The 23,064-nt window shown below is 39.8% G+C and overlaps 1 protein-coding gene, 1 long non-coding RNA gene and 2 pseudogenes across 4 annotated transcripts; 2 read left to right on the forward strand and 2 right to left on the reverse strand.

Moving 5' to 3' along the window:
- Positions 1–1,317: 1,317 nt before the first annotated feature.
- On the reverse strand, positions 1,318–2,436 carry LOC123469349 (annotated as a pseudogene).
- Positions 2,437–4,011: 1,575 nt separating this feature from the next.
- Positions 4,012–4,619, forward strand: LOC123471592 (annotated as a pseudogene).
- A 2,209-nt stretch (positions 4,620–6,828) lies between these two features.
- Positions 6,829–18,187, forward strand: LOC123469493 (protein timeless-like). Of its 3 annotated transcripts, XM_045168574.1 has the most exons (18): positions 6,829–7,011; positions 8,151–8,506; positions 8,606–8,668; positions 8,724–8,869; positions 10,039–10,133; positions 10,205–10,266; positions 10,610–10,793; positions 10,862–11,155; positions 14,121–14,270; positions 14,354–14,456; positions 14,527–14,748; positions 14,823–15,096; positions 15,170–15,354; positions 15,432–16,204; positions 16,263–16,515; positions 16,573–16,968; positions 17,035–17,221; positions 17,288–18,187. In XM_045168574.1, exons 4-18 carry the CDS (start codon positions 8,770–8,772, stop codon positions 17,559–17,561), a joined length of 3,552 nt encoding a protein of 1,183 aa, XP_045024509.1. In that variant the 5' UTR covers positions 6,829–7,011; positions 8,151–8,506; positions 8,606–8,668; positions 8,724–8,769; the 3' UTR covers positions 17,562–18,187. The 3 variants fall into 3 exon arrangements, with proteins under 3 accessions (XP_045024509.1, XP_045024508.1, XP_045024507.1); XM_045168573.1 differs by having other exon boundaries at positions 8,586–8,869; XM_045168572.1 differs by having other exon boundaries at positions 8,606–8,869.
- Positions 14,058–15,562, reverse strand: LOC116923835. The gene is made up of 2 exons (XR_004394701.2): positions 15,420–15,562; positions 14,058–15,344 (listed from the first exon to the last, which is right to left on the reverse strand). It is a non-coding gene; the product is annotated as an uncharacterized LOC116923835 (long non-coding RNA).
- Positions 18,188–23,064: the final 4,877 nt, after the last annotated feature.

Genomic DNA, 23,064 nt, shown 5'->3' on the forward strand with positions numbered 1-23,064 from the left:
CAACAAATACCATACAAAACATATAATCATGTTATTAAACGGATCCAGCCGTAAATGTCAAATCTTGTCTAATTTGCATCGTAAATGGGTTAATGATCAGTCTGTGAATCAAAGCCTTACGAAGCTTAAAGGTATTCAATGATGCGCTATAGTGACTCAAGTTAACGATGAGTCCTTTCGAATGGATGCTTATCCATGCCTACCGTCAAAACAGTTCAGATCTTTGCATAGCAGGAACCAAAATAGAATTTTCTTTAGCAGCAAAAGACGTCATATAGCGCATTAAAATAATTCACAAATTTGGAAAAGGAAGATAGCGTACTAGATCTCCCCCAGTTGATTAAAGAATACAGTGGTATGTTTTTCTTTGATAATTAAACATTTTTTAGAATAATCAAAAGGCGTGAATCTATATGGAGGATGGTCGTCCGGTGGACTATGAACATATCCATTTGCTCGCGTAGCTTATCGGATACATGACGTCGGCATGACGACATCGCGCTAGTTACAGTGCAACATCTGCCCCCTTGTCATGTAAGCGTCACGACGCCACATAGCCCGCTTATCAGATTTTATCAAGCCTCTCCTTCTTTTCAACGCGTTGATCAACATTTGCTTATTAATCACAATAATGCAAGAAAAAGTTCGTGATACTGTAATAAAAAGAATTTTAACAAAGAAAGATTCCTAAAGTGGCTATGTTGTTTGTGGGATTAAGGTGGTAAGGTAATGGCAAGTAAGGTCGATGGCAGGTTTGGCCGATAACGTGGATTCGAATACGATATCCTTTTTTGAGCTGCAAACAGAAGGGATGGGGAAGCACCATCAAAGCACACTGTTTTTAAATTTGTGAATTTCTATGGGTCATAAAGACAACTTTCAGACGAGGATGCACCTCGAGCACGATGCCAATGGCAATTTCTTGCATTGACTAAGACTCAATTTAGCCAACAGACACCGTGGCAATCGACGGAGTGGCGCACATAGGGATAGCAACCGTATGCTAAAGATATTCTTAAAAATGATGATTCCAGATTGCAACATAGAATATTGCAATTTCTGGAAATATATGCGCGTCATCTTTGATAACTCATATTTGCACAAAGTGAATAGGTTAATCTACTACCACACGAAAATGAATCTGTGAGTAGTTACGCACACAAAACGACAGAAGGGAATACTGCTACGGAAATTTAAAATGTGAAAAATAAATGTTAGATCTGCTTACAAATACTGGATCATAAGTAGTTAAATAACTTGGATAGAGATTAGTTGTTTCAAATATTAGGTTCTGCTCCAGATCTACCTCCAGCACCATTACAGCGCGCCTGGTCGGTCACGTTCGTTGTTGCCAGCTTTTTCGAAGAACATGAAATCCTACAAACATTACCAAGAATTTGAAAAAATTTCACAATTTAAATAGCCGGCCTAATCAAAAGGAATTAAAAAAGGAAACAACGGCGTTGAAATTCTTACGATTAGAAAACAGGGCGCCCGGCAAAGCCGCTTTAGTGCGCACATCAAGATCGAGCGGAAAATTGATACCTAATCCAAAATCCATAGGAAAAATCAAATCCAGTTGGAACTGTGCCTGTTTACTGTGATGACTTTACGAAAAGAGAAAAAAAATTACCGAACCGAACATGTCGGCATCGGTGAATGCCTCTCGAATCAACCCGCTCCGTTGTTTGCTTATCTTTCCGACTTTTGTATCGCCATTTCTAGAATAAACCTAAAGATTTTCGTAAATTCATTCGAGATTAGTCATCTAGAAAACCAAATATTCAATCAAACTGTTTGTATTACATTGAATTCAACATCGCCACATATGCTGAAGGTGCAAATAGGTCCTTCTATGGTTAGCACCGTTTCCCTGAAGCATCTTTAATACTAAATTTAGGACTTAGAATGCTCCCTCTTTTGCTGAATTGAACCAATAGGAGGTGCCTGGCGGAGCGTTTACTTCCATGGTCCAAATATGGACATAAACGGTCGGATAAAGTGGACTAGGCTTATTTATCGATTAAGATTTGCCTGTAAGCAACATGGGAAGAAACACGAAGTACAGGCTAGCGGACGGTTCAGGTGAATCGCTTCTTGGCCGTGATTATCAGCGATTTTCATATCAAATGGTCAGTTGGGACCGCAACATTAATAGGTGCAACAGTCCAGGACATTTCTGCTGCTATAGAAGACCTTTGTCCCATAGAATTTTTGACATTATACTTATTGGAAGTCTCAAGCCCAACTTAAAAGCTAAAAAATACAAACATTTGGTTGAATTTAAAATTCTCTGATTATTGCCATAGATTTTTGTACCTTCAAGAAAGTTCCACTTTTGTGGTGAACAAGTAATGAGTGATCAACAGCAGTAAGATATTCTAGACCAGGTGGACAGCTCGGTTCTGTTGATGTTGTGGCTGTAATGGCATCCATTCTAAAGCACCTAAAACTTTTAAACAATTTTATATATATATATATTTATATATATATATAAAAATCCTGCCTCCTGTTAGGTTGTCCTGTAGGTTGTGTGACAATTGGCTGTCCTGGAACATTGACATATCCTCCATAAGGTTGATGAAGGTGGAGGTAAGTAGCGAAGGCTGTGGATATTGTTCGTGTAGTTTGTGCATTAGGCTGAACACTTGGTTGGGGGGTAGGGAGTAAGGCCCAGCCCACGGCCAAAGCCAATTTCAGGCTGTCCAATTACAGGTGGAGGATATCTACCATATCCCTATCTGTTGAGGTTGTCCTAGTGCAGGTGGGGGATAGGATACACCCTGCTCAGAGAAATAGATGGTGTGGTGGTGCTCCTGGAGCTGTGAGATTACCTGAGATAAGTATGTCCAAAATCAGTGATTGCTCTTATCACAAGTGAAAGCACAGGCATCCCAACTCACCTCCCATTTGGTGGAGCATTTGGGGCATACATTATCTGGGCTACGTTTCAACGACGTGGAACACTTTAAACCACCAAATGCAACGGCTTGTTCCGGTCGCCCTTTGAAAGGATAATAGATGGCTTTGGGTGAAAATGCCGGACAAGTTAATGGGCAGCGAAGCGTGATTGTTGAGCAATCCGAAACTGCGTCATTGGTCAAGTACACATCTAATACCAAGACTATACTATCAGTGGCTGAACGCACGAACGAACGAACGAACGAACGAACGAACTACCAGAGTATGTCAATGCGGTATGCCAAGCTAACCATGAGTCACCATGAACTTCAGAGAATTCAATAGAAATGAATTCCAACAAGTAGCCAGTGTGTTGTGAAATTTTTTTTTATTTTTTTTTTTTTCTGGGCAGGGCCAGCCAGGATATGTCGGTTGGCTAATGCTCAACACTGTGAAGTCGAACTAACATGCACAGTTTTCCTCGAAACTAATTACAGAGCACAAGCTGAATGCTTAAAATTTCAGCAACAAAGAAGTTCCATAATACACAATTTTTGTCCATAACGGAAATGGCGAAAATAATTGAAAATGCAATACCGAAATGAGAAGGAAGATTCTAACTCAAAGCGGCGTTGCTGAGAAACGTCACGGGCATAGCCCGATCCCCGTGCAGGGGATGGGCCATGGTTTTTCCCCTGTTCCCTCTGCGTCAGTCTGCACGCCTCAAGGGGAGAGCCAGGCTGAAAAATCGTCATCAAGAAGCATCGGACCGAGTTCCTTTCCCAGTTTCTCCCAGTGCAGTTTCCAGTCAGTCGGTTGAAAACCTTAGGAAACTCGTCAATAAGCTATCCCCTGGGATTATAAAACAGAAAATCAAATCAACAATAACAAAAGAAAAAGGCGTTTATTGTTTACCTAGTTCCAGGCTTCTGTCAAATTTCCAGTTTGCTTATGCAGCATTATTATTTGCCTGTGTGTTGCCTGTGTGTGTGTTTTATTCACCAGCATCTCTTCGGGATCAGTACGTGTCAGCCTGTTGAGCCCAGCGAGTCTTTGGCTAAACTCTTTGTTCGTCCGTGATTCTCTTTGGGGGTACGCCAGCAACGAAAAATGAGAGAGTTTAAAGTTGTGGTCTTGGGATCAGGAGGTGTGGGTAAAGTGCCCTCACTGTCCAATTTGTGACCCAGGCTGCTTCATGGAAAAGTATGACCCAACCATTGAAGATTTCCCGCAAAGGGATTGAGGTTGATGGCTCACCTTCTGTTCTTGAGATTCTTGATACAGCTGGTACCGAGCAATTTGCCTCAGTAGAGACCTCTACATTAGAAATGGGCAGGAGTTTGTTATTGTCTATTCAATAACTAATCACCAAACCTTTCAAGATATCAAGACCATGCGTGAACAAATACGTTCTTTCATTGCTTTTGATGAAAAGTGAAGTATTTAATCTCTTGTTCCCTTTTTATTACAGATCACTGCCGTGTAAAGGGACAGATCGTGTGCCTTTGCTGCTGGTAGGAAACAAAGTTGACCTGGAACATCACAGCAGTGGCCACAATGGAAGGTCTAGCCCCTAGCTCAGGCCTGGAATTGCCCTTTCATTGAGGCGTCTGCTCGGAATAAGATGAACGTAGACGAAGTCTTTGCCGAAATTGTTCGCGAAATGAACTGCAATCCAACCAAAGAAAAGCGTCCCCTGCTGTTGCAACCTTCTCTGAGCCTCTACTATCCGGCGGAAAGAAAGATAAAAAAAACTTCACCAATCTTCCATCATCCTGTACTCCCCTTCATCTTGGCTATTATCATCATTTTGTAGCGTGTGTGTCTGCGTGAATGCCTGTTGGAACTATGTGACAGAGGGGCGCAGCCCCTTCAACGAACAAAAATTGGGGAAAATGTGCTCGGTAGAGAAGGCAGACGGAGACGTCGTCATGATGGGCCCCGTGTCGTGGAGAAATGGCACTGCATATCAAGAGTCTAGTGATGAAAATAATTCATCCGTGACCAGCTGCCCTTTTTGTACATTCGATTCTTCCTTTTTTTCTGTTTACTTGTTTCCTTTTTTTGGCATTATTATTATTCGTCACTTCCTCAAACATGGAGGGCTTCATGTCTGGATCTGTTGGTTTCCGATATATCGGCCTGGTGGAGTTCCATTCCTAAGTTTTACAGTTCTTTTTTTCTATTTAACACAGGAAGCGATAAGCAAGCCTCTAACATCTGATGAGGCAACAATGAAAAAACCCAAACCGTGTCTGAGTTTACAGTCTTTCAACCCCTCTCCGTTTTATCGTCCTTTCTGGTGATCAAGAGATAAATCGGCACCTTTTATTCTCGTTCCAAATTACCACCCCTCTTTTTTCGCTGATAGAATCCGGCTAGAATGAAGCTAAGTGGAATGATTCCCATTTGGTTTCCATAGTGTCTGTAGGTTTTGATAAGCTGCCAGCATCTTTCTACTTTCTCCTTGCTTGTCCTTTTAATTAATGTTTATTATCTCTTTTTTTGATGATTTTCAGATTTTGCGTGGTCCGGCATGCGAACCTTTTTGTCCTGCTCTTCAAACAGTCGCGACTCCAGTGCCATCGTGTATGCTAGTGGATTAGAACTTTTTCTCTCCAGACGTGGAAAATTGGATTCATTGTTCTTTTATCCTTCCCATTTGTTGTCAACCTTTTTTCCATTTACATTTCATCAACACCGGTTGCGTTAATTCATTTATACCATAAGTCATTTTTGTTTGGATGCAATCCGATAAAGGGAAACAAAACAGCAAGTCTTGCCCTTAAACGCTCATCTTTTTTTCCCCTTGTCCCCCCTATCAAAAATTTGTTTACACATCCTCTAATTTCTTTAGAGTTGATGACATGCTCTTGTTTGTTCTTTCTGTTTGCAATGCCAGGTCTTATCATGATCATGTGATAACCCTTTGGTGTAGTGTGAACGTTTTTTCAACTCGTTTTGTCATCATGTACGACCTGCTGTCCTCCCCATTTAAAACATATTGAAAATTTCCTTATGATTGCAAGAGACCACGACGAAATTTTTCATACTTAGAAGTAGAAAAAACTCTTCTCCCTCATTTTCTTTTCTTAACCTCGTCTTTATTATTATTATTATTATAAATTTTTTTCTGGTCTCGTGATTGCGCTTGCGTGTTTTGGCAACGACTTTCTATCAGAAACAAAACTCTCAGGCGCAATTCTGACAGATTGATGCAAAAGTTTTTAATAATAAAAATAACGATTAAGAACGCATAGCATAAGACAGAGCAAAAAAATCATATTTCGGTCGGGAAAAAACAGATGCCTTCGTTATATAACACACTTCAAAATTATTTCCTTTCTCCTACTGTAGTTTTCCTTCCAGTCAGTTTTCCTATCTGATTTTTAATATATGAAACGAGTGAAAATAGACGGCAAAAAAAATAACAAATAATAATTCAATACTCTTGTCAGAGTTGGTAATTTTTCATATCCATTCGCAAAATACACTGGAGTATTTTTTCCTTGTATGGTTTAGTTCTTTTTATTGAATCAAAAAAAGAAAAAGGCCGTAGTCAGCGGGACATGATATCGGGCTCGTTTTGTCTTACAACTGGAACAGTAGGGAACGGGAGCGTATCAAAGAGGCCGTTATTGAAGATAGCTTTAGGTGCCTTTTTATTATCCCCAGTCGTGATGGATGTATCATCGATTATTCGTGGGGCCGTTCGATCACGACCAATTTGGAATGAGTGCCGTAAGGGGTGTCTTGGGCCATACACTTTCAGTCAAGCAAAATAATAACATTCAGCCGTGCCTTGAACGTGTTCGCATCTCATGCGAAGAAATGGTTTTGGATTTGTTGCTGCGGTGTGTGCGTAACAGCGTGACTCTAATCCCAGGCATTCTACTGAAAGTCGTAATTCGGTTAACCTAGAAAGTTTCGCGGCTCTATATCATTCGCTTGAGGCATTGACAGCACGTTCGTTTTGCAAAATAATGTCCTGATAGCGATTCGTGGTGACATAATATTTTACTTTTAATTCAACTGTTGTTCTTTACTAAAGGGAAAATTATTTTGTCAAAATTGAGTCTGTTAATGGTCGCAGTAACTTCTAAAAAAACAGTGAGTATATATTCCATTACCAGCTGTTGCAAAAGTGATAGTTTATGTGTACCCAAGTTTGCAGTAGTGTAAAGTCTACATGTTCTGGAACATGTGGTGGTGACACGTGACGCTCCTACGACTGTCCAGGACGTACTTATCAGCCTCCAAAAACCTTTTCGTGGCTTCTCATATGTTCAAATGTTTCTGTAAATTGACAAACATAATTTTTCAATTAAAGTAGTCAGGTGCACTTTTTTTTATTCTGATCGAGGTAGGGCAATAGAAAGTGCGTTAGAAAACTTTCTTTGTATTCCCACACTAGTGCTTGGAAAGCGGTGAAGAAAGGAAGATAAGAATCAGCAAGGTTTCATTAGTTAGAAACGTAGTAGAAAAAGCCATGTATTTACTCCTTTTATGCCGCAGGAGATTTACAATCGACAAATATGTTGCCCCGGTTTCATTTAGACCGCCTTTGTCTGTTTATCGGGTTCTGGTTGAACATTGCAACCACTTTGCAGCAACCCAACCCAAGGAGGCCTGCCGCCATTAGCAAGTCTGTTTAATCATTGACAGATGATGTCTATGGCACCCTATTGTATACAAGGGGGTGTATGTCCTGCACACAGATGTCCTTCACAACCAAATCTCACCCCACGTGTTCATTTTTAAATAAAGCAATTGGCAACTATTGAAATCTATAAGATTGAAGTGTTTACGAAAACGTGGTGACCCACCTTGACCTGTGAATTAATAGTGAAAAGTGCTCCGGTTTTGGTTGAAGAAGGCCGCAACACAAACATGTGATGGTGATTCACGTGGCACCTGCGAACAAGGGGAAAGCTGGTTCTACAACTACGATATATATTGATCGAAATTCCATCGAGCCAACATCGATGTCTGTTTATCGGCACGTATTGGCGCTGCCTACTTCAATGATACTTTAGCCATCGAATATTTAACTTTCTAGTATTACCTGAAAAATTTACATTTATATGAGATTGTGATTGATGAAGGGCGTATTTTTTACGACTTCGTTTGTCTGGGCTCGATCAATAAGTAATTGAAATGAGGAAATGAAGGAAAGAGGGGAAATTATCTTTGTAACGACAAAACAATAATTGACTTGGTATCTAACTATTCGACAAAATTTCTTGAAGGGAAATGAAGTTTCTGTAACATGGCACTACTTAAATACTTCAACATTGGTTTTGGACTTCAAATTTCCGGCCAAAAAGAAAATCCATCGGAGAATTGCAAAAATAGCCTACTTTAGACATTCCGATAAAGAAGAGGCTTCATCTATTGTGAGTAGTTGTTTTGCGGATAGGCAAATCAACTACGAAGAGAATAGGGAAATCATCAAGAAGCCAAAAGTTCTGCTCCCTGTAACCAAGTTTGTGTCAGAGGGATTACACAGTCGCCATTCGTAGCTTGCATAGGAACACTTCTGACGTTTGATTTCTTATTCATCATACATTCATCAATAATTTAGTGACACACTTGTCTACGAAAGGTAAGAAATGTTTTTCGATTACAATAGTATATGATAAATTACACCATAAAATGTTTCGCATCTCATATACATTTTACAGTGTTATCGATCATTTCTTAGGCATTAGCATTGCCGTCATACTGCTCGTTATTTAAAGTGGTGTTCCCCATGGATGTGCATCTGGTAGACTTTACTTATCCATTCAAGCAGAAAATCTACCAACTGACAGTTTGTGCAGAGTAAGGCTGCTCTTCATCTACACTTGCCATCTGAGAACACGTAGCATGGATTGGCTAACACTTAGTGGTGGCATCCCATCTTTGTCTCTCATTCCACTGGGAATCTTTCACCATAACAAATACTACATCAGTGATGATTGTTCACGTAAGTACAACTTTGAGAGAATCACTTCAAGATAGTTTGCTAAGCAGTCTGTAATTTCCAACGATTTATCAAGCAACCACTTTTGGACAAGAAATATTTTTAGTTTAAAAGAGACACCTTGCCCTAATTTGTAAGAAATTTCATTTTCTATCTGACATTTTTTTTATTTGACCTTTCGTGTGGTCATTACATCATCTGAAAGAAAATCTTATAATTATGGCACTCGTTGTACAGCCAGCATTTCATCTGAAGATAATCCTTCACTTCTCTATAATGTTAATAAAAAATATTGTGTTGACCTCGCGGTTAGGTTCAGTTAAGAGTTCGGTGCTTCCTGTCACGTCCGCAGTTTTTTAATCGTCCATTCCCCTTTCACTTATAAGGGCATTCAGAGCAACAGACATAACACTGTGAAAATTACAAGTTTTCCCCTCCCTTCTCGGACTCGGCTATCCGAAAGGATATCATTGACTAAATGACCATGGGGCAATTCGAGCTTCGAGAGATAGAGAAAGGGAATGAAGCAATAATTTAAAAAGCGACTTCTTTTTATTCGATTTATTACATGACCTTTCATTAATCTACACGTGTTGATGTTTCATAGAAGTGTAAAAAAACAAAAACAAGTATAAGACGGAGGATAAGCTAAGCTAATTTTATTTCTTGCCTGGATACGGTACGGCTGCGTCAGGAGCTTATTGCTACCCTAGCTACAGGGCCAGCGTAGTCCAGGAGTCAGTCGATCGTTGTCCTACCTCCCGACCAGTGCGTTACTTTCTCAGATATACCTCCTCTGCTCCAAATTTTCTTCGCACTGTGTCGCAACTGGCTTTAACCGGTCGTCACGAAATTAATTTCAATTTGCTCAAAAAAGATGCGTGCAATTTTCTTCGATTTCACTGGTGCTGCTGTTCTGGTTAAAGGCCGGTCTTTAGTGAATTATCGGCGATTAGCCAGTTTCCCGCGACTGATCAAACATTGAAACTTGGAAAGAAAAATTCAAGAAATTTAGTTTAACATTCGCCTAGTTTTTGTTTTTCTGGCTTATCCTACAAAAGTGATCATCACACGTTTCTTCCATTACTGTTACACACACGCACAAAAAACGTTTTGTTTTTTCTTTCGTCGAGACTTGGTTATAACATTTGTTTTTGTTCATACACTACCAGTTCACCTTGAAGAAATCATTGCCAAGCTTAATAGCGAAGACCAAACAACTCGTCCACTTCGGTGTGCTCTCGGCTTCATGGACATTCTAAACAAGGTCTCTATAATTTTGAATAATTTTGATTATCGTTTCTTGGTTATTAACAAGTGTCTTTTTTTCTTTTTCAGGATTTGATCCCTATCCTGATCAACAGTAAGGATCAACCTAGCGTCTTTTGTTCGACAATCAAGTAAGCAATCACGCTATAGTGAGGTTTAAATTAGCACAAGAAACATAGAATAGGCAAGGAAAAGCACTTACAATGGTTGGCTGGTACTTGATTCCCAGCAAAATTTCCTTGGTGATGCCAAGACATTAGCAGTCAAACGTGGTAACACCTGTTCAATCAACCGGTCTCTTTGCCAGACACGAGTAGGAAATGCTGTTAAGGTTCTTGGCCCTTTGCCCCTCTCTTCTTCCTTTTTCATAGGAGATGGATGTCGAGACAGCGTCCCTTTTTTTTTTATTTCATTAGTGTTTTATTTGCAGTTAGCAACATGAAACTTGTAATTGATTTTCTGCGTTCTTTGTAGGTTGTTAGTTGGACTTACCGTTCCCGTCGAGTGTCTGGTCTGCGTAGATACGTCCAATCAAAGCCCAACATCGCAACATATCGTCCATGAACTGACCCAACTTCTTTACAATGCCAAAGAAGCTTTCTTGGATCCTAGGGCTACACGAGCCGTTATCGATCATCTTCAGCGTCTCACAGAGAAGGTATGTCCCAGTTTTTTGTGTGTTAAACTAGTGTACTGTTTCTTTCAAGTGTTTTTCTATGTTCATAGCAACAACCTTTGTCGAGCGATGACAGCGAGTCGGTAAATCACTGTCTGTTGCTGATTCGCAACATCCTTCACGCTCCAGAACGACCTCCAAACATGGTGGAAGTCGTGGATAATGGGACAACGGCATCTGCGGCACAACCAGGCACGAGCAATTCGCAGACACCGTACCTGGGCCCGCACTCGCACAGCCATGGTTACACGGCTGATTGTTCTCAGCAAAATCGACTTTTATGGAACCTTTTTTCACAAGGACTCGATCGGCTGCTCATCAATTTACTGGCCTCTTCACAGAAGGTACACATCGATCATTTAGTCAGTTCGTCCGGTTGTCAAGGCTCATTTAAAAGACGGAGATCTTCCTTCTTTTTCCTTTCCGAACGCAATGGAGCATGTGAACCTCTAGTGCTATCCTTTTAAACAAGGATTTTTTTTTTCTCTTGCGGCTCTTCCTGCTAGAAATCGTTGAACAAAAAAATGGTTTGATCTGAAAAAGACTGAGGAGCCTTTAACTTGTTATCGGAAGGAAATGCATTCAAGCATAAGGACTTCAAGTCGCGAAGATACGGCGCAGTAACTGTGCATGACAACCGAAAGTAGACGGCGAACAACGCCATGCCTTTTGAAATATTGAGTAGGGCTGCACGAGAGGGGAAAAAAATTAATATTATTTAGAAGAGGAACTCTAGGATCGATTTTCGTCAAGACAAAGTTGCTGGATGCCTAAATCTCTAACCATTCGTCTTCGTCGTACTGAAACTTCGCATTAGCAGCCAAACCATTACTTTCCCGTCTAGATTTTGCTACTCGTCTACAACAGTTTTCTACCGAGGCATCCATTTTAATACTCATGATTTATTCGAGTATACTAAACGCTTAGTTGTTTTCCAACGACTGTGCCTTCTCTTTAATTTCTTATCATTTGAGAGCTGAGTCATGTTTGTACCAGGGAATCAGGGGCAGAGTTCTCTTCTTTTTTTCGATTTCTCTTCAGACGTCTAACTGCTTTACGACAATCTTAACTCATTTCGAACGCTTTTTCCCTCCTTTCGAACTAAAATTGTAATGCATGATCAAGATGTTTATTATTCTTGATTGGTGCATGACTAGTTACACGGGACCCCTGAAGACGATGACGAACTGAAGGCGCTGCGTCGTCTTTCGGAACGATATGCAGAACAGCTCATAAAAAGATTACTTTAGTCCGAATTCTTTAGGTCGATATGAGGACGAATCCTTTCGACAAGACAATTTGAGGCGATCATTGCAGTTGCGGTACGAATTCGAAAAGGATCATGATGCCATTTTCTATTTATTTAGTTGATCGTAAACCGGCATGTGATTCTCCGTCTTATTTCAAAGTCCCTAATCTATTTATTTAATATGCCCGTTTTGACCTTAAGGACTTGTTGATGGCATAGAAGCAGTAGTGCTACCAGTGGCATGCCTTATGTTCCAAAGTACATTAACGTTGTTATTGTTTGTATTTCCTTTGGGTCCTCGACGTTTTTATTTCATTTTTTTTGGTTGTTATTTGCGCAGCATTATTTGTTGATATTAGTCGTTAAGAATCAGAAAGTTTATGCCGAAACTTTTATGATTGACAAGAGACATCGAAAAACATTTGTACAAAAATGTTATCTTTCGGAATTAAGTTACTGAGATTGGTTCTAGAAGGCTAGAAGAGTTTGACATTAAGAACGGAGGGGACCGATTTCGTATAGTGAATTCAATCAGATGTTTCCAGAAACCTAATTTGTCGAAGGCAGTTGGTCCTTGTCGTTCTACTTACGTAAGTCGTAACATAACAGAATGTTTCATTAGATTATTAAGAAAGGCAATTTTTTTGTCATCTCCGAGTTGTTCAAATTCCTCGACGAATTGCGTTATCGTAGAGTTGTTACAATTTAAAATATTTGGTCCAACCGTAGAGATAGTTTCAGAGCAATTCCCTGTTGCAGACGTACCACGTGATCGCTCCCCGTCGTGAATTCTCCTAGGAGAGTGAACACCGTGTTTGCCAATAGCAAGGCAACGTTGGGACTTTATCGATTTTCACGTTTACCCAAGACAGCGAGAGGTTGGGAACCAGTGCACGCGGCTACAGAATCTCATCTGCCGCGTGCCCAAAAGAGAGGGGCGTGTTCTTAATTTTGTTTACTTTCTCTCTCTCTTTCGTCAACTTACACAAAGATAAATCACTTATCGATATTTTTCTTTAACACCAAAACACGTTGCGAAGTTCGTTGCTTTAAGTTCTCTTTCTGTGATCCTTGGTTACCACTTAGACGCGATTGCAGACGTTTCACGGCTTCGAAAAAGTCACGAGTCTGATTGAATTCTATATTCGGATTCTCGATGACGTCTTACCGCCTCCAATGGTTCTTATCGTTTGTTACATCTCGGATGTGTTATTGTTGCCATTCTGTTATTTTCTCACAATAACAGTTAAAATGTAGGATTGGCTATATTTGTTAAAGAAACGTGGGAGTTCTTTGAGCTCAAGATTTTGTGAAAGAACATGACGCTCTAGTGCTAGTCTAAATCGAGACGTGACTTGAAAAAATTGAACAAATCCCCTCCTTGATTTCCATAGAATTTTGCTGATTGACTAAATAGTAGTTCAAAATTAGTTGCATTTTAGATGTATAGATGTCATCTGTCTCAATCAGTAACTGCGTAGTTCAAAGCAGCAAACAGATCAATGCCAATAGCATCGACTTAAGCGGACTCGTGTTTTGGACTGGCATATGTCAACATTACGTAGATGGTATTTCAGACGCTTTCACTCGACTTATACGTAGTTGACGCTTTGTAAGCTGAGCCACGAGTACTTTTTCCCCCTGACATTTATGAACGAGGATAAACGATAAATAATATTAGTTTCAGGCTAAGGACTGGACGACCCGTTGCCAAGAGCACCGGATGACGTCCGTCTTCGTATAGGGGTCGTTTCACATGGATATCGTTCGATATCGGTATCACATATGACGAACCTTTCTGTCAAAAGAAAACTTATTGGAATCACGCTCACGTATGAATGAACATCGTCGTCGTGGTTACCGATTTTGTACAAAGGTTACTTTTGATGCTAAAATCGGGATTTCATTTCACACGCGTTACGTATTTAGTAGTTGTGTGACGGTTGTGACGTCAGTTATCGGTTTATTTCTAAGAGTTTGCTATTTTTAGATGTGAATAAGCCAAATTATGCCAGTTCGGTGAGCCGTGCATAATTGTTGATCTATTTTTGAAAACTCAGGACGAATGGGTGGTGACAATCGTTCAGCTGATTGCTCTATTCTACAAAGATCAGCATGTCGAGAATATGCAGAAATTGCTTGGCACATGGATCAATCCCACTACATCCGAATCATCCGAGGATGACGACGAGAGCAACACTTCGCCTCCGGTAAGAGCCTTCACACTACTATAACGATTTTTTTATTTTTTAGCTTTGATAATTCAATATGTTTGTGTTGAATCTCGTTACAGATTGGCCCTTGCAATAGTCCACAGATCTTGACTTCGTCGTCGGATCCGACATCCGATTCTTCTGATTCGGCACAGAGAAAAGCTTCCGGAATGTCTCCTCCAGGTAGGTCGAATTACATAAAGCATCGACTTCTAGAACTTTCACGTTGCAATCTCCAATATCTTGTTATCAGACGAGAACTCTGAGGCTGTTTTTAACGAATCACAAGGAGAAACTATGGCGACAGTCGAAAAGAAGACCGTCGTGTCCAACACAACATCGACCAGCACAACCCCAGTGACGGGAAAGCTGAGTCGGAATAAAGGTCACAAGTTTTCAACACTTTCTGGTGGTCAGGGAGGAGATACTGCTAGTACATCCAGCACAGCTCCGTCACAATACAGCAGCCAATCAGGTAAGCCGAAATTTGTTTAGTATTATTCAAGAGATTATTGTCAACATAATTTTATTGTTTTGGTACCACGTTAGATAAATCCCGGCGATCTAGCCAACATAGCGCCTCGAGTGGCTTTCACTCTGAGAATTCAGGAACTCATCATGCCAGCCAAAACAACAAGGAATCGGATGATCATAAAGAAAAATCATCCAAACGTCGCTGTCATGGCAACTCGCAGAATTCTGAGAGGAGGAGTGAAACTATTATTTCGACTCCAATTTCTGGCATAATTAACGCAGAAGCACTGAATGCTAGTGGCATTGCAGCTACGATAAACCAGCAAACCGAAGATAGTTCTACCAAGAGGTATATCCCGTGTTGCTAAGAAAATGGTGAAAATGAAAAACATGGTTGATGAAATTCTTCTCTGTTTCTCTAGAAACAACAAAGTGAATCACAAAACTGGGAAAATGCCACCTCCAGAGAAAGAACAGCGAAGAAAAAAGTTGAGCAAACGAAGCCGGACTATTGGTCACATCAAGTTAAAGGCCGTCCAATACAGTCCAACAGAGGAAGATATTTCACAACTGTTGAAAGAGTTCACTGTCGATTTTCTGCTCAATGGTGAATTTTAAAATGAATTTTTGGTGGCGTAAAAGAACAGTACATTTCATCGATTGTTTCTTTACTTGATCTTGTAGGTTACAACACACTGGTGGGTCAACTACATCAACAGTTGTTGCAGGAAGACGATCTTCCCTTAGACAAATCGCACTTTCTTTGGCTCATCACCTACTTTTTGCGATTCGCATCTCAGTTGGAGCTGGACATGGAACATTTTAAAGACGTCTTCACCATTGATCTTTTAAGTTACCTGACATGGGAGGCCGTCCGTGAAACTGAAGAGTTTGAAATGAACTCACTACGACCATCGATCGACCTGAAACCGTGTTTGCGTCGTTTGCATCTTGGTGTTACGGCCATTCGTGAATTCCTTCAGGCATTGGAAACATATTCACGTCTTGGAGGCTCGCAGAGCGGTGGAAAAGGCCAGACCCAAGGCTACGAAGAAAGAATTGTCCAGTTGCGTGGTTACCTACCTGCTATTCGTGACCTTCGCCAACTCTTTCTGCTGCAACTGCGTCATTTCAACCCAATAATTCAAAGTCGGCGTTACCTTCGTGATGTCATCACAGCTAACCATGTCTTGTTGCTCACACTCGAAAGAGCTGCCCAGCAATCATCGTACGGTCCGAGTTTTGATCTTCGTCAACATTTGAATCAGTTTTGTTCGAGAACGATTTTGACCCGCTATGGCCTCGCTCTTGAGGATTTCAAAACGAATGGCCCGTTTGTCAACGACTGCATTCTGACTGTACTGCATCACATCGGAGCTGATCTCGGCCGAGCTGATCTCTTGTGCGAACCGGTTATTTTGCGTTCATTTAGCAAAATTTGGGAAGAAGAATTCAACGTGAGTTTTCACAATTTCATCTTAGTAATTGCGTATCTAATTTTGATTGAATTTGTAGATGTGCGATGACTGGGATGACCTGATCGAATACGTCGTTCAAAAATTTCTCCGTAACTTCCAAACGGGCGGATGTTACGATGCTGGATCACCTCAAAGAAGCGTGAGTGGATCGCCCGACCAAGAGGGTTCACCATCAGCCGAATCTGAACAACAACCTCTTGAACCCGAACAAACTGCTGGTGACGATGACATTTTTTACGAAGTACCAAAATCGGATATCGAATCGCTCAGGGGTCAGCTAATGGATTCTGGTTCGTGTTTTTCAATAATTGACATTCACTCATGTTCTAACGTTTCATTTTGTAAAGGTTTCCAGAAACAGATGGATTGGGTGCAGTCTTCTTTGTTGATATCATGTTCAGCTCGTTTGGGCACCTATATCGGTCAAGAATTTCGCAACCCTATCGCTAGTCTGAGTCTGAAAATGAACGTTTCGTGTCCGATCGTCCCTTGGACGGAAATAGAAGCCTCCGCCCTACGCTCAGATCTCTTCCTTATTCTACTGCATCGGTTGGGTCTCCTTCCTCCTGCTCCCCAAACTGGTCTCTATCCTCGCATTCCACGGGAATGGTCATCTGATACTCTGTACAGCGTCGCTCTTTTCTTCGGACCAGTCGAACAGCAAAAAGTTGATTTTGACTTGGCCCTCGTCAGCAAAGTCGAATTACCCATTCCTAATTCGATTGCCGACATGCCCGAAGATGGTCAGTGTTCATTGCCCTTATTCAACTACATCGTTCAGATCATTAAACATTGATTATATTTTACAGGTTTATTGCCATTGACGTGGCAACCGTATCTGGGACCAGGTCCGTCAACATCCCTGTCGGCGGTTCCGCATCATTGGCTACACTGGGTAGAGCAATCTGGGTCACTATTTCGCTCAGCAGAAATTACGAGCCACGGCCATAATAGTAGCAATAGCATCAGTAATCACAGCCATCGCCCACTGGACAGGTAAGAGTGTTTACTTTACTAGTACTGTAATCACATCACTTCATCGTCCTTGTTTCATTTATATAGCATCAGCACGACCAGCTCGTTGGAAGTCCACAAAACGGACTCGAGTGATGACGAAGAAATGGAAGACGCTATTATAAGTGCGTCCGGCAATACATTGGTTAATATGAACGAGCCTACATCATCGAATGAATCGGTTTCTATGGATGAAATCCGTCCTGATTGGATAGCGATGCAGATGAATATTGGTGGAGACACTAGTTGCAGTGAGGAACCATTCGAAATGGTACCTGTTGGAAATCAAACCTCCGTCGTGTCCCGTGATGACCGTGTTTAAAAGACACAAAGAATTTATTTCCCATGTTTTTAAAAAATAATCTAATTGTATGTTGAAATTTAATTTGAATGGGTCTCCCGTTATTAGATTGCGTTTCAAAAGGGTAGCACTTTATACCGTTTTCTAGTGACACCTCAGTTATAATAGTTTAACCATTTCTTTCTTGTTCAGTCATTTTTTTTTAGATAATTTTAATTTCAGTATGCCTTTTTTTTTCCGTAACGGACTCAACATAAAATAGAGCAGTATTTGGAAAACCCTCCATATGCTTAAATTTGTTGATGTATAAAAAACTTTATTTACGCGTCACTGTTTGACGAGGTAAGGTTTGAGCAAACAACAGGCCGTGATTTATTATTAATTGTGATGTATCAGATGAAAAAAAGAAAGATTATTCCATAATCTATAAAACTATGTTAACCATATGAATTCAATTGGGTCACCTATATAATCGCATATATATTCTATTGACCCAAAATATCTAATATTATATACATGTGGTTTCTCTGATCAGAGATGAATGACGACCGTCAATGTCATGACGTATCATTCAATCTACTCGTTTGCCGAAATCTGTTAAACTAAACATGTCTATCAGCCAGAAGAATAAATGTGCATCATATCAATAGGTTTGATCTACATCATTTATGCACGCTTTGCTAGAAGCAGGTGTCAAACAAACTATGTTTTTAAATTGTAGGGAAAAAAGATTATAGCGACAGAAAAGGGAATAGCTTTTCCAAGTTTGCCCGGCAGTTGATTTGAAAACGTCAAACGATTTTTCGCACAATGTCATAATAATGTTTTTAGGGTAAGTGTTTTTTCAAATAAAGAGCAAGCAAACACGTTCGTGGCATGCCCTTGACGTGACTTAATTCCAAATAAGGTACTGCTGCAATTTGTGGAGTTCGAACCATGGATAACACCAAATAAGCGAGGCGGCCGTGAAATGTGCAAAGGCGTACCGCGGATGTGACGTCATAGTTTTGTTAAAATTCACGGTGCGCACCAAAAAGCTGTTAATTTCCAACAGATTTTTTAAAAATACTGTTATACACCCAAATTCCGGTGACAATTTTTCTCTTGAAACAAAAAATAGCAGTGAAGCCAACCCAAATATCACGGATCAAACTGATGTCACCATGTTGTCAGTTGAAGATCTCCGGGCACTCTGTAAATGTCAAATAAGTTTACTTTTGAAGGAACTGTGAAATCCTTCGAGCTTGTTTTTAATTGCTAATTTCGTTTGAAGCTTACACAAAATTTGTACCTCGTCGCTATGACGACGTGACAAGCGGTTTCTCTCTCGTCAAAGAATACGAAGGCATAGTTTCTTTCAGGTAGTTGAAGGTTTATTTTGTTTTGCTGTTTTTTTTTTCATTTGAAATTTATAATGGTTATGTGAAAGCATTCAAAAAATGACAATAAAACGATTTCCAGCCGGCTGTTTTACATATTTAAATAGCAAAAAGACATGTGGAAAAGTCTTTGACACATATCCTTCTCAACTATTCCTGAAAGAAAAGATGTTTTTCTCAAAGAAACATTGTTCCTTTGGTTTCTAAATTTTGTTTAGGCATTATACCAAACGTTGTCGAGCAACGATTCTTACAATTCCATAGATGGATCACTGCTTGTTGTCTGGCAATATCTTGCAAGCTCCTAGGCACTGTAAAAACAAAGTGGCTTGTGCAGCGTTATGCAATAACAAAAGGAATTGCACTGCCTTCTTAAAATCAAATCCACGTGCGTTCACAAAAATTTATTGGGCTGATGAGTCGTAAATGTTAAATATATTGCCTCGTGTATGTCAAGGGATGTCTGTAGCAACACGGCTGTTCACGGGGATCAATAAAGGCCACGTGAGTGTGTCCTTTAACGTGACACCAATAAGCATTGCCTCGTTATTCAATTGGTACACGTTTAAAGTCAATCTGATGAGTAACTTACACAATTATGGTGTTTCAATTTTCTAGTTAGACTGTTATTGAGCTTATTATTAGTTTCAAGTTTTTGCATTGGATACCAAAAAATACAAGTTTTGACTCAGGAAACCCACCCCCTTATATCAAATTCAGATGTGTAAATATTTTGCAACGATCAATACATCCCGGTAGATTACACACATGAATACTGCGTGAAAAGTAGTTCCATTTTTAGAACGGGAAAGGAAGAATGAGAAAACCTGAACAATCGACAAGAAGATGACCATGGGCAAACCATCCTCGTAAAAGATTTTCATTATTTTAATGGAGGTTGTCCTTCAGAAGTAATTATTTTCAACATGTCCTTATTCACGTGGACGTGAATTTCCCGTTGTATAATTATCTTTTTGAATGCTCTTTGTGAAATTTGCTGCACATCAACGTCTTTTAACGACGGCCGTATAAGTCGGTTGGTTTTGTTTGAACAATGCGAGCAAGATTCTTTTGCTACTACAGTTCCAGCATCTCATTAGGATTATCTAAATTAGAATCGCCATTCGGCAGAGAGACTTTGCTTTTTGTTTCTGCGTTTCGCTTATTTCAGAACGTTTTACGTTGATCTCTCGCCGCAAAAGCTTAGCAACCAAAACACGAAGCCATTAAAAGCCTTCTATTAACTTTATTAATTAACGAAATAGTTTGATTTATAATTCTATGAGATCGCATACAGCTGACGTCTTTGTGCAACATTGAGATGTAGGAATGAAAGCCATTCTATTGTTTGATGCACCAGTTTAGATGTTCCTAGAACGCGGAAAAAAGGATTTGCAATTCAAGGTAATTTTTTATTGCTATTATTGTATCCAATAAACGGCCAGGTTGTTGAACATTAACGCCGTATACGGTCAAAAACACATTTTTTTTTGTTAATCATTTTTCTTGGCCGAATTCCTAAAATATTAAATCCGGTCCCGAGCGCAAATTCGTTGTATCTTTTCTGGTATTACTGGCATTTGCGTCATTCTGTCACTAGCATAATTTACTGAAATTTGTTTAGAACCATTTTTCAGCTATCGTAAACAAAATTGTAATCACAGGACTCAAAATAGCGCTATAGCTACCGATTTCCTTCGATCATGGCATTACAATTTCCTCGTGTCGACGAAAAGACTTGGAACGCACACTTGATGAACATGATTGAATCACGTAGTACGAGAGAAAATTGGTTTATAAGTAAACGAGATAAGGGCATATCCGCTTCTACTTTCATAACACTCGGATAAATACGGAATATTTACGGGTTTTTTCCGAGTAATTTAAGAAAATAATTATTCGGCTGAAATTGTTGTCAAACATGATTTTGTGGGCTTTATATTGAATCAAAATCGCTTGCATCACGTAAAGTCTATATGAATAAATTACCTGATTCCTATGGCAAGTCTTTTCTGCGCACACGAAATGTTTGTTGGTCGTTCATGACGTTTTTTACCAATAAAACTTTTTGCTGTAAATCTGAGAATTGCTAAGGGGAGTTGGTAAAGAACGCACCAGCAGGTTACTAGTAAAGTTGGCAAGAACCTGGGGCTTTGCAAATAGTGAGCCTTGAACAGACCTGTTTCAACAAAGTTATGCGAGTTCCCAGAACAATTGGAGACTCTTAAAGTATCACCCGTATTTCAAGGATATAGCCTTTAATGTCACACGTGTTCACAGATACAGGTCTACGCATTTTTTAAATAGTAAATTTATACCCGATACCTGTTTAGTAGGAGGCTACACGATTGCTACAGTATGGACCCACCCTATACAGAAATTTATCGACTGTTGTGTTGGAAATGAGATTTCGGGACGTGGCCTAAGATAAATATGAATTGAGCTCGCGAGAAAGGGACAAAGGAATAAAAAGACAAGGTTATACGAAAATGAACAGAGAGAAATGTCCGTAAAATGGCTGTTACTATTTCTGATGCGGACATGACAAAACTTGGTGCATTGATTTTATTGCAGCGTGTGGCTAGGGTCAGAACTATAAACAGATAAATCAATGACGACGGCATATTTCGGTATTTTCTTCATGGAGATACCGACTATAATTAATCGATTGTTGGTGGACATCCACAAGTCTTGTGGTGGGGCAAACAATTCAGCAAAGACAATTCAACACTTAAAAATCTAGTCACGTCGCGATGTTCTAAAATATAGATATCTTGTTTTATTCGGTTAGTTTCTTGCAAACACCTGTTTAATCTGTTCCCCGTTGCCAAATATGTTTACAGCCTTTTCCTATTTTTGGCACACGAAAGAAGCTTCAGTCCTTGTTGATTCGCATTCAAATTAACTTGCTACGTCTTATCACTACTGGCCCTTATCACTATCAGCTAAGATACATTCTGAATCAGTGTTTTCCGCTTTCCCCAGGTATGTTATGTACAGTTCGATAACGACGAATTAGTATTAGAGTCCAAGCTCATCCACTTGTGTTTACCAATTTGTTTACTAAAACTAACCGAAAAATTCCAAACTTAATCTTCTTTATTGCACGCACATGAATGCGTTGTAATTCTGCATGTGTGACGTGTGTTATCTATTCTATTCTAGTAGTATATTACGTGAAACATCACTAAACAGCTCACCAAAACCTAAAAAATGCAACGTAAGCTTTAAGTCGTAACTCACGATGAGCCGGCCGTCCACGTGATAGTTCTGCTTGTTTAAATATCTGATAAATAATAGTTCGTATTCCACTTGTGCTGTGAAAGTTTTTTAAAACTATTGATGATGTCTTTACTCATGAAAATCAAATAAATAATTTTGTCTGTTGAATGTCTCGTGAGCTATTGCTTTGACAGCTTGTGATGAACTGATACAATAATAACACAGTCTAGATTGTTTTTTAATGCTAGTCTACGTGCTAACTGCCTAATAACTAGAGGTACCCTTTTATTAATTTCATGTTTCATCCTTGGTTACACCCAATTACTTAGTCTAATAAGCTGGAATGAGCATTCAGATGTTGGGTAGGAAAACTCAGGGATGGGGAATGATGACGTCTCTGGGATCTAGAGCTTTTAAAAACAATAAAAAAGGAGAAAATAAAAATATTATTGTTTTAACAAATTTGAGAAAAAGAGAATCACAGAACGCATGTCACGAACGCTAAACAGTTCAGTGTGTCCAAACTCGAAAAGTTGATTGACGAATGCGAATGAATATTTTTCACAGAACCAGTCAACAGAAAGTCACGATAAGCGAAAATAGGAATACTGTTGGCGTAAAAGAACTCAAGGGTAGACACAAGCTGCAGACAGACCGAATTAAAGCACTTTATTTCAAGAGCGTGACCATCTACATTACAACGCTAAAGAAATGTCAATTTACATATGTCAGCTCAGCAAAAAAAACTTTCGGCATTTTCAATGTTGGCGATTTTGTTCGAATCTGGTTAACTGCGTACTTGCAGTGCTGACTACAAAATCGTGCCTTTAGCTAAATACCCATGTAGAATGACTCGTGACTGATCCGCGTGTTGCAATTGCTTCGTATTTTTGGGAACCGAAACCACTAAATGATTTGTGGCT

This window comes from Daphnia magna, linkage group LG1 (genome assembly GCF_020631705.1).
Source record: "Daphnia magna isolate NIES linkage group LG1, ASM2063170v1.1, whole genome shotgun sequence".
NCBI classification, from domain to species: Eukaryota; Metazoa; Arthropoda; class Branchiopoda; order Diplostraca; family Daphniidae; genus Daphnia; species Daphnia magna.